Raw genomic sequence first — 11289 nt, forward strand, 5'->3', positions numbered from 1 at the left:
GCAGGGTTTTTAAGTAGCTCCACTTAGTTCATGGCTTAAGTACTTTTAGTAGTTTCATACGAATTAGGGAACGATGCTTTATCGTTTTCGCTCACGGCTCCCGATGTATTAGAGAGAATAAAACATTGCTTTATCGCCTCACCGTCGTCGTAGTAAGCATTTTAAACATCGGTTTTGGTTTACAGTCGCGGTTTCGTTATTGGGAACATTTCCCGACCTGAACTCTCTCTGACTGTTTTGCGACTGGGGCAGACATGTGCCCTTTGTTCGCTCTTTTCCTTCTCTTTCCAAGTTCATACGAGATTGTGTCAACTTTGAAAAAAACAAAAGGTAATTTACTAATAAAAAGAGAGGTTAAAGTCAGCTCAGATCATGTCTTCGTTGAGTATACAGATTGACGATACTCAGAATAGCAGATTATGACTTCACTCTTACGCTTTGTCCTATCCTGCTTTGCCGTCGGCAAGGCTCTTGGCTTCGTAATCAGGGTAGTCCTATTTGTAGGCTGGGGCCGCCCTTAGCTTGGCGCCGATTCGCCAAAGAATGTTCCGTTGCGTGATGGATCTGATTCAGATTGATTCCGACCGAAACTTTAAAGAAATCAACGTAAGTTTACCGTAATTAGAAAGAGAGGTTAAAGTCCAGGTCAGTTTCATTTCAGTCGAGTATACAAGATGACGTACTAGGTAGTAAGTGTGGCTCGGCCGCTGAGAGCACAGCAGAGACACCCCCCCGCGCCCCGGGGAACTTCAAACCGCATAGAACTGAGAGAAGAAAGCTCTATGCTCTTTGCTCTCCACTATGGATTTAGGGTTATTCCACTCTCACATACCTTGCTGATTGATGATCTTATTAATGTCTCTACACAGGTCAGTGTTATGTAGAAGATGAAGCAGAGAGTCTACGATTACCACTATTTCCTCTTCTTGTTTTCCAATGTTCTCGAGATCTTTCAGCAAGCTAGGCTTCTCCTGGTTATTCCCTGGGGAAAGGAAATATATAAAGTTAGCCAAGTTTATTTGTCGTGAAATTTTTTAGCCAAGAATATCTGTATTGGTCAAATTTACTAAGCAAGAGCTTCAAGTTTGAAAAGTCCTTTCAGGAATAGGCCCCACGTTTCAACAATAAATAATAATAGTGCTTATTTATACTGCTCGCATAGACCTGAAAAGTCCCTTTACTCCAGCTGTAAGCTACTACTATTATTGTGGTCAAATTCTCAAATTATATTGAGGATAAAATTTTATAACTCGGCTGGGATTGAACTCACGCCCTCCTGTTTACCAGGCGTGCGTCTTGGCGAATAGCTTTTTAGTGACCCCCCCAAAAAAAAACCCAACCCGGACCAAAGTTGGTAAAAAAATTAATAGCTCACCCCTAAAAGAGAATTCAACTAAAAAATCAACTTACCATTTATCCACCCCAGCGGGTCCTGGCCACATGGATGGACTTGAACTTCAGGTGGTAAGTTCAAATCCCGCTTGGAGCTCTCATAGCTTAGCATATGTACTTGGCTTTTCTTCAACACATGTTTCCCCGCGAAACTCTTTAATATTAGGAAACCCGGGATTTCAACGTAATCTGAAACCGTGAGGTGAACGTGGGATGTCAGACGCTCTTCCATCCAACTTAAATTGACCAACAGGGCCGCGGCCTGACGGTGGCTCATAGATGTGGCTCACATTGAAATTCGATCGGGGTTCGATCCAATTTGAGTACATTCAGAAGATGAGTATTTTGTAGATCGGAGAATCATAACTATCTTTGGCTGACTCATGGGGAGGATAGCTTGTCAAGTGAGTCTGAGTCAGTCAGGTATGTAGTAATGAGTCACCTATTTCAAATAGTCACAGGTGACATTAGTCAAAAATATGCTGAATGAAAAAAACCATATGTGCATACCGATGTCAGATATCAAAACACAAAAAAGGAATAGGGGAACACAAAAATCTACGCGATCAACATTAAAAAAGTAAAAAAATTGAATACATAGAACAATTGATTAGAAACCCCCAATCAGCATCTTAAACTTAGGGCCGAATGCACAATCGTTCCTAAATGATGAAGGTTTCCTTTTACCTTAAGATTTCCTATTTCCTTAAGGTATCCATTTTCCTATGTTGTTTATTTTCTTCTGCTTTAATACTAATGGCGTCTGTTTATCATAGGCCACTTTCAATTTTTCACCTATCAATTTGTTCAAAAAAGGTTTTTCTGTTACAAACAACTTCATTTTATGATCAATTAATTAAGAAAAAATGCGAGAAAAATTAAAATTACATTGTTCACTTGGTCAGATTCACATTGACAGCTCAGAAATGAAAAAATAACTTCTATATTTTCTTCTCTTCTATTTGGATACTAGTCGCGTTCATTTGCTATCGACCAGTTTCGATTGATTTTTGGTTGCTATGGATACAATATACACTGGAATGCAAAAAATTTAGGACAGTTTTCATTTTTATAGAATACAGCCATTTGCCATTTCAAAGTCAATCTGTTCCAAATTTTCTGCACGTCAGTGTATTGAAATTAAAATGTAAAAGTCGGAAATACACATTGCGCTTGCGTAACTAGTAACTAGGCGAAGTTTATAAGGATCCACTATGCATATGAATTTTAGGAAATCACTTAAAGGAATCCATCATTAAGGTACGACTGTGCATTCGGCTGGGCGAAGTTTATAAGGATCCACTATGCATATGAATTTTAGGAAATCACTTAAAGGAATCCATCATTAAGGTACGACTGTGCATTCGGCCCTTAGTCTTAGGCTTAGGGGTGAGATAAAATGTCAATATTTCCTTTTCGAGGAAAATGCTGTACGAGTCAAAAGTGTCCTGATTGTGTTTACAAGTTCATTAGGCTTTAGGACATTCATTCATATTTGTTTTTCGGACTTTGATTTTCTGCTGGTTATTTTCTGCTTTGGAGTAAAAAGTTCTTTTTCTTTTTCCCAGCAGAAAAAAAAGTTTTCAACGAGGTAATATTCATATAAGAAGGGAATGTTTAATGATGAGACAAGTTGAACAAATTTGAAAGTGTACTAAGCAACTAAATATTATTAGCTAAGATGCTAAGAATAAATTTGCACCGGTAATCGATTTTTGATATGAAAAGCTGTGAGTTAGATGTTTAATAAAATTTCATTTTGAGCAACACTGGCGACACATTGGCCTTGGTTATTTTGCACCGTTTGACATAATCATGGGTAGTACGAGGAAATCGGAACAAAAGAGAATGGAAATTTGGAATTCCAGGAAATGCAAAAACATAAATAGAGACCACACTTATCAGGATAAACATTGAATGACATAAATAAAACAAAATAAAAATAACAAAAAATAAACAATGTAACAAGAACAGCCCATACATTAAAACAAGTCCAAGTAATTACGCTTAAAAATAATAAATTAACCACACAAAATTACCGACCTATAATAAAAACAGAAAAACGAAAATGGGAACGAATATTGTTTACTTGGGAACTGGAATTCAAAAGGAAGAGAGAAAGATGTGGTGAGAGAAAGGGGGAAAGGGAAGAAGAAGGAACGAGGGGCCAAAATCACAGGAATCGAGAGATAGGTAACACTAAAATAAAAACAGAAATAATAACACACAGCACAGTTATAACATGGGAATGTTGAAAATTGTAGACAATCCCTTTGACAGTAGCTCTTGCAGTTCTAAACATTTCAAGTGGGGGATAGATTCAACACCTTAAAGGAAACAGAAAAGGCCTTTCCGTCCGTGCCTGATATGACCAATGGCAAGAGCTACAGTTCAGGGGAGGAGCGAAAGAAGGGGAGATGGGGGGGGGCTCTAGGTACCACTCACCGTTCTTCTGGTCTGAGAAGTACGTAAGTCCATCTGGAAGAAATTAATTCACAAGTGATGAAGTACGAGTGAAAGTTGTTTTTTTTTTTTTTTTTTTTTTTTTTTTTTTTTTTTTGGCCCTTTTACCCACACCTCTAGAAAAAGAGCGATAAGCATTTTTTTTTTTTGTGGCCGTTTGACCTAGACCTCATGAAGACAGTCAGTACGCAATATTACTTCGACGGCAAATTTTCGAAGCTTCATAATAATTGGGAAGATGATGTTGAATTAAACAAAGGTCTTAAAAATAACTGTAATTGTGTTAAAAGCATACATCATGCTTGTCACAAATGTCGTTCCTCACTTGATACACATCAATAAAAATCATGCCTGACCTGGACTCGAAGTACCAACGTCATGTTCCTAAATCCAGTGCACACCACCGAGGTGACAATAGTCAAATTGCGAAATAGGATTAAGTACACCGAAGTCAACACTAAAGTGGGAGACCTTGTTTAGACTGCGGGAGTAAAGGGAATTTTCAGTTTCATTCTGGCAGTATAAACAGGGTATGTATCTATTTTCTATTCTATTACATACTAAGAGACAAGAAATATATTTCAGACAAAAATCTGGAGAGTAAATTAATCTATTAGATACTAAGAGCCAAGAAAAATGTTTCAGAATTGAGTCTGGAGAGGGTAAAAAGTTGCTGGATTGTTGCAAAAACATTTCTGAAGCACTTCTCACCTGTGTGGATAGGGAGGAGGGGACGGGGCTCGCATTGTTGTCAGTTCGCGCGAACCTCGCGTCGGACATGGTAGAGTAGGCGGCAACACTGGGCTCCCCCCGACCTCCCATACTGGTAGGCGGAAAGCCCAGGTCATAGTACGCATGCGGTATCCTATTGGGCATCAGCTGCAGATCCTCAAAGTTGTACATCGGGGGCTGGTTGTACACATAAGGGAGACCTGTGGATAGGGAATCCAATGCCGGGATTGGATTTTAATTTCGGGATCCCGGGATTAGAAATTGCCAATCTCGGGATTTCGGGACCAGTCCCGAGATTAGTTTTGTACCTATTAGATCCCATAGAACGGAATTTTTTTTTATGTTGTTGTTGTTGTTGTTTGCAAATGTCGGGTTGTTTGACTACTAGGTCATTTTACCTCTGGCTTCCCAATATTTACCTACAATGTCATTGCTGGCTTCCAAGGCAGGACAGGAGTTCAGGTGTTGGGCATCAGCTGCAGATCCTCAAAGTTGTACATCGGGGGCTGGTTGTACACATAGGGGAGACCTGTGAATAGGGAATTCAATCCAGGGATAGGATTTTAATTTCAGGATCCCGGGATTAGAAATTGCCAATCCCGCGATTAGTACAATTTCCAGTTTTATACCTATTAGATCCCATTGAACGGAATTTTTTTTATATGAAAAGCGTTATTTTACCACTCCCTAAGAAGTAAAATTATGTTCTATACGACCTAATTTTGGATTAAAATACCTGAAAAACTGCATAAAATAACTCTCTTGACAAATGCCATGTAAATGTTCTGTGTTTTCTATCGTCTATGACGTAGGAGTTGGACCATAAATATGAGCCTTGGTACATCATATTGGTACACATGGTACATAATTATGAGTCATTAAAAAAAAAAAAAAAAAATCTAATAATTGCTAGTCACGTGTCTGATAACAAAGGTCTTGAGAACACATAATTTTAAGTTGGTTAATGGGACTGATGTGTATAGGTATGTCGAAAAACTCGATTTGTTTTATTACCTTAGCTTATTAAGCGAAATGAGATCTTTCGATCTTTAGACAGGGTCGTGTAGACACCAATATTATTGAAATTGTGAATATTATTGGATTCCCTACCTGTGGAGGACATGATATATTGGGTGCCCACCACAGGGGCGGCAACACCGGGGGGTATACTGGCAACGTTGGACTTGTTGGACGAGGCGGGGTTGGACGAGGAAACACTTCCACTGGCGCCGACACCTCCAGTCTTGTTCTGCACGTTGGACGCTGAGGATGACGAGGAGGATATGCTTGTCTGCGTGAGCGAAGAAAGACCTGTGGGGGGGGGAAGAGAGACGTGAGTTAATCATTAGCTTTTTACTTTCTGTTACTACAATTATAGCGAAGCTGGAAGTTTTACGTAAGTTCATCTAAAAAAAAAAAAAAACTTTCAATACATGGTTTTATTAATTTAACTTGATAACTTTGCTCCGGGTCAAATCTTGTATCGGACATTAGTCTCTTCAGTAACTTCAGTACAAAACTGAAGTCACTTTTACTGGCCGTGACTTGAAGCCTGGTAGAAGGTAGACAATGGGATGTTTAAAAAAAAGGAATTTTGATTGTGTTCAGCCCATAAATGCTTGTCACAAAATGACGTTCCTCGATTGATCTTCTCAGCTGTGAACATTTTAAGAATACCTGCACACACGATGGCCTAAAGGAGGCCAACTAGAGAAAAACTTCTGGAAGACGATTTAAAGGTGGAGCAATATTACCTCGACGGCAAATTTTCGAAGCTTCATAATAATTGTAATAATTGGGAAGATGATGTTGAATTAAACAAAGGTCTTAAAAATAACTGTAATTGTATTAAGCATACATGCTTGTCACAAAAAATGTCGTTCCTCACTTGATACACATCAATAAAAATCATGCCTGACCTGGACTCGAAGTACCAACGTCGAGTTCCTAAATCCAGTGCACACCACCGAGGTGACAATAGTCAAATTGCGAAATAGGATTAAGTACACCGAAGTCAACACTAAAGTGGGATTTTTTTTATAAAAAGCGTTATTTTACCACTCCCTAAGAAGTAATATTATTTTCTATACGACCTAATTTTGGATTAAAATACCTGAAAAACTGCATAAAATAACCCTTTTGACAAACGCCATGTACTTAAATGTTCTGTGTTTTCTATCGTCTATGACATAGCAGTTGAACCATATGAGCCTTGGTACATCATATTGGTACACATGGTACATAATTATGAGACATTTAAAAAAAAAAAAAAATCTAATAATTGCTAGTCACGTGTCTGATAACAAAGGTCTTGAGAACACATAATTTTAAGTTGGTTAATGGGACTAATGTGTATAGGTATGTCGAAAAACTCGATTTTCGTTTTATTACCTTAGCTTATTAAGCGAAATGAGATCATTCGATCTTTAGACAGGGTCGTGTAGACACCAATATTATTGAAATTGTGAATATTATTGGATTCCCTACCTGTGGAGGACATGATATATTGGGTGCCCACCACAGGGGCGGCAACACCGGGGGGTATACTGGCAACGTTGGACTTGTTGGACGAGGCGGGGTTGGACGAGGAAACACTTCCACTGGCGCCGACACCTCCAGTCTTGTTCTGCACGTTGGACGCTGAGGATGACGAGGAGGATATGCTTGTCTGCGTGAGCGAAGAAAGACCTGTGGGGGGGGGAAGAGAGACGTGAGTTAATCATTAGCTTTTTACTTTCTGTTACTACAATTATAGCGAAGCTGGAAGTTTTACGTAAGTTCATCTAAAAAAAAAAAAAAACTTTCAATACATGGTTTTATTAATTTAACTTGATAACTTTGCTCCGGGTCAAATCTTGTATCGGACATTAGTCTCTTCAGTAACTTCAGTACAAAACTGAAGTCACTTTTACTGGCCGTGACTTGAAGCCTGGTAGAAGGTAGACAATGGGATGTTTAAAAAAAAGGAATTTTGATTGTGTTCAGCCCATAAATGCTTGTCACAAAATGACGTTCCTCGATTGATCTTCTCAGCTGTGAACATTTTAAGAATACCTGCACACTTGGCCGTGACTTGAAACCTGGTAGAAGGTAGACATTGGGATGTTTAAAAAAAGGAATTTTAATTGTGTTCAGCCCATAAATGCTTGTCACAAAATGACGTTCCTCGATTGATCTTCTCAGCTGTGAACATTTTAAGAATACCTGCACACACTAGCGCCTAAAGGAGGCCAACTAGAGAAAAACTTCTGGAAGACGATTTAAAGGTGGTTCCGGTGATAAAGTAGGCTGAATTTTTAGGAAGAACATTTAAAGGTGGTTCCGGAAAAGGAGATCGATTGATAACCTACGCTAAATTTTATGACTTGACTTGGACTCGAACCACCAACCTCCAGATCCGAAGTCCACCGTGCTTACCACTTACCTGCTGGGGTGGAGGAGTTTAGTGTAGACACTGTGGCCGGTGTGCCCGTGCCAGCACCAGGCGGAATGCTTTCATATTGGGAGTCTTTGCTCAGAGATCCAGCGCTGCTCAACTTGTGGCTCAGGGGGTTCGAGCTGCTCGTCTGGTAACTGTTGTAGCCCGAGGAGGCCCCGCCCAGGCTGCTCACGTTGTTGTAGGGGTAACTCTGGCCCGAGCTTTGCTGACCGCCGCCGTAGCTGTTCGACCCTGTACTTCCTGAGAGGAGGGGGAAACGAAACAAGCGTTTGTGAGAGAGATCTGAAAGTACGCCTTGTCTAAGAATTATTGAAGTCAAAAGTAGGTAAGATAGACGATTATGTATTGAGTATGATTTTTTTTTGATAGATTAAGATGGTTGATAATAACTAGGAATGAAGTCCTAGTCGATTAAACACAAGAAAACTAATAAATAGATAGAAAGGTACCTAGAGATAAGAGATAACTGATAGATAGATAAGTACTTACCTGGCTGTTGGTAGCTCTGCGTACTGTAGGCACCCGGGTATCCAGAAGGTACATAGGAAGAGTTGTACTGGCTATTAGAATAGGAACCATTACTCATGCTAGCAGCATAACCACCGGAACTAGAAGAGTACACATTGGAACTGGTGGAGTATGCTTGAGATGCATAAGGTGTAGAGGAGGGAGGATAAGCAGAGGCAGCGGGGGTTTTACTTTGGTAGAGAGACGAGGCAGAGGGCTGAGGGAATGACGAGGTATCATAGGAATCTTGAGCCGCCTTACTCGCCATGTTGGCCAGTTCTTGGAACGTTGTGTTCCTCCCTGTGCCATAGCTACTATCTCCGCTGAGTAATGACTCTGCCCCTGTGCTCTTACTGAGGGAAGAGGTCAGACTGGCATGGTTATTCTTCAGCTGAGAAGCAGCCGCTGCGAGGGATGTACTACTCACATAGGAGTGTTCTGCTATAGGGTCCGTCGCCTGGGAGGAGTACTTGGGCATGGTCTGCACACCGACCCCGGTATCAGCAGGAGACTCGAAGGCCGAGGGTTCCGACCCAAAGTCTAAAGCACCGAACTGTACATCTATTGTACCAAGTCCTGCACTTCCTGACGTATCTCCAGGAGGCATCTCCACAGCACTGGCAGGTATCTTGCTAGGAGGAGGAACTCTGGTACGAGGTGCCTTACTTCTCTGTGGTAGCACCTGCTGCGTGTTGCCTATATCATTGAGTGTTGTACTGTAGCTATTGACAAACTCGGTGCCCGTGGTATAGGAGACAGGGGTAGAAGGACTAGACACAGCAGCATAGCTTGGCTGAGAGGCTTGGGACTGGGCTTGCTGTGTCAGTTGACTAAGATATTGAGACTGGGCCGCTGTCAATGTTGATGACATAGTGACGGGACTAGGAGGCCTGAGCTCCTCTACTGTCGTGTTGTTGGATGTGGGAGCGACAGTGAAAGGGCTTGATGTAGATGTACTAACACTCACTGATTCTGAACTGTCACACGAATGTTTTTTATCGTCAACTTCAGTTTGCAGTATTTGTCCTTGTGCTTCAGGTTTTTCATTACGAGTTGAGGCTGGAATATTAATTCGGCTCTTTAGTTCTCTACTTAGTAAAAGTTCTATTTCATCGGCTCCTTGGAATTGAATGAAGCATTGAGTGTGTCTGCAGGAATAGCATCCTCACTGGTAGTATTAGGCAAGGCATCATTGGCAGAGCTAGGTGTAAATACTTTGCTATCAGCCAAGGATCCCGTGTACTTCGGCTCCTTGTGGTCTATCATTGAAATCATACACGGGAGTGCTATTTGATTTATCTAGTTTACCTCTGGGCCTAGCAACAGGTTTCTTTTCAGTAGGTCTGTGAGCAGGACTATTAGTCAGGCTTATAAAGCCTTCATTTTGGACATATCTTTTGGCAGGTACTTTTGGTTTCATACTATGGACACTGTTGCTGTCATCAATTTTCTTGTTGAAAATTTCGATCCTTTCTTTCAGTGGTATGAACATGTTAGATTCCTCCTCAGTTAGAGATGGATCATTTACTTTCTTGGACTCTTGGTCTGTTTCCTTCAGTGATTTTCCTGGGATTTCATTTTCTGCTATAAACTTACTGTCTAACAAATTTAAATCCGGTTTGTTTCTTCTCACGAAATCAGATTGCACGGATTTTAAACAGTCAGCACTACAAGCTTTTGGTGCAGACTTCAAATGAATTTTATTTTCATCACTTCCTACTTCTGATGGAGAAGTAGCCGAAAGTAATAATTCACTAGTGGATTTTTCTCCTTTCCTCTGTTTTCCACTCAATCTCCATTCTTTCTCAAGTTTGAGCTCATGCCACAACTGTTCCAAGTTAAGAGGTGCTCGTTTGCTTGTTGGTGACGCTCCTGTTCCAGTGATTGTTGCTCTTCTTTGTACAGGGAGACGAGGTTTAGGATGATAAAGTCTTACACTAGTGGGAGAACTAATACTTTCTTCTTCTTCCTCAGGTTCATTATCTTCATCGTCATCATCATCATCCTCCAAATCATCTTCTGGTTCTTCCTTCTGAATACTTTTATTTTGATTTTCAATATCTATGCTTACATCTTCCTTGGCATTTTCAAAAGATCCCGATAGAGGTTTCCTGTTTTTAGTAAAACTTGTAACACTGTTAACAAGCGCATGGCCCAAAGGTTTAATATCAAAGTGACTTATTCGAGGAGGCGTTATTTTATCATCAAGGAACCATCTATAACTGACTTGCTTCTTACTTGGCAGTCGATAGGGTTTCATGTATATTTGACCTAATATTTTACTATGGCACGGACGTTTCTTTAAAGTTAAGAAAATATCACTACTGGACTCTTCAAAGAGAGCCATCACTTGTTTCACATCCCATCCAACAACAGCCTCTCTTTGATTTCGGGACGATAAGACCATAGCAGTTATAGTTCCCTCTGTCAAACCTCTTAAAAAAAAAAAGAGATGTTTGTTCTCAAAATGGCTCTCCGATTTCGGGACGATAAGACCTTAGCAGTTACAGTTCCCTCTATCAAACCTCTTGAAAAAAAGTCCGAGGATTGTAGTTGAAACAAAAAGTAAACCTTTAAAGAAAATCTACTTGCCTACCAAGATCGGAACAGCTTGATCACGAAATTTCCATCTCGGCTGGGATTCGAACCCATTTCCAATAAAATCCAGTCCTTACCTCGGTCCGTGGTGCTTCCCCCGCGTCCTCTGCCTCTACCTCGTCGCTCAAAGCTTCCTCCTCCGTTGCTACTGTTCACAT

General features: G+C 40.5%; 2 protein-coding genes across 2 annotated transcripts in view; both read right to left on the bottom strand.

Annotated features, from left to right (window-relative positions):
- LOC103517493 overlaps nt 1-1909 on the bottom strand; it is a gene marked incomplete at its 3' end in the record, with an annotated part of 11071 nt that extends 9162 nt beyond the window's left edge. The window contains exons 1-2 of the mRNA XM_008482531.3: nt 1411-1909; nt 833-982 (exon numbers count right to left, since the gene is read on the bottom strand). Of these exons, the coding sequence (XP_008480753.2) occupies nt 833-982; nt 1411-1669 (409 nt within the window). The remainder of the gene's footprint in view (nt 1-832; nt 983-1410) is intronic.
- LOC103517494 (protein lingerer) lies at nt 1722-10899 on the bottom strand. The gene is made up of 7 exons (XM_026829575.1): nt 9785-10899; nt 8516-9652; nt 8012-8266; nt 7075-7275; nt 5698-5913; nt 4477-4787; nt 1722-1772 (listed from the first exon to the last, which is right to left on the bottom strand). The coding sequence occupies exons 1-7, from the start codon at nt 10878-10880 to the stop codon at nt 1722-1724; spliced, it is 3267 nt and encodes a 1088-aa protein (XP_026685376.1). The 5' UTR covers nt 10881-10899.
- Nucleotides 10900-11289: the final 390 nt, after the last annotated feature.

Source organism: Diaphorina citri, unplaced genomic scaffold (genome assembly GCF_000475195.1).
Source record: "Diaphorina citri unplaced genomic scaffold, Diaci psyllid genome assembly version 1.1 scaffold1867, whole genome shotgun sequence".
In the NCBI taxonomy this organism is placed as follows: Eukaryota; Metazoa; Arthropoda; class Insecta; order Hemiptera; family Psyllidae; genus Diaphorina; species Diaphorina citri.

What these genes read in the sequence shown, in the direction of transcription:
- LOC103517494 (XM_026829575.1), bottom strand. Translation starts at nt 10,880, where the DNA reads ATGGCTCTCTTTGAAGAGTCCAGTAGTGATATTTTCTTAACTTTAAAG. An exon ending in TTTCAATGATAGACCACAAG is followed by an intron (nt 9,653 to 9,784) that starts GAGCCGAAGTAC and finishes TTCAATTCCAAG; the next exon opens with GAGCCGATGAAATAGAACTT. An exon ending in AAACTCCTCCACCCCAGCAG is followed by an intron (nt 7,276 to 8,011) that starts GTAAGTGGTAAG and finishes CCCCCCCCACAG; the next exon opens with GTCTTTCTTCGCTCACGCAG.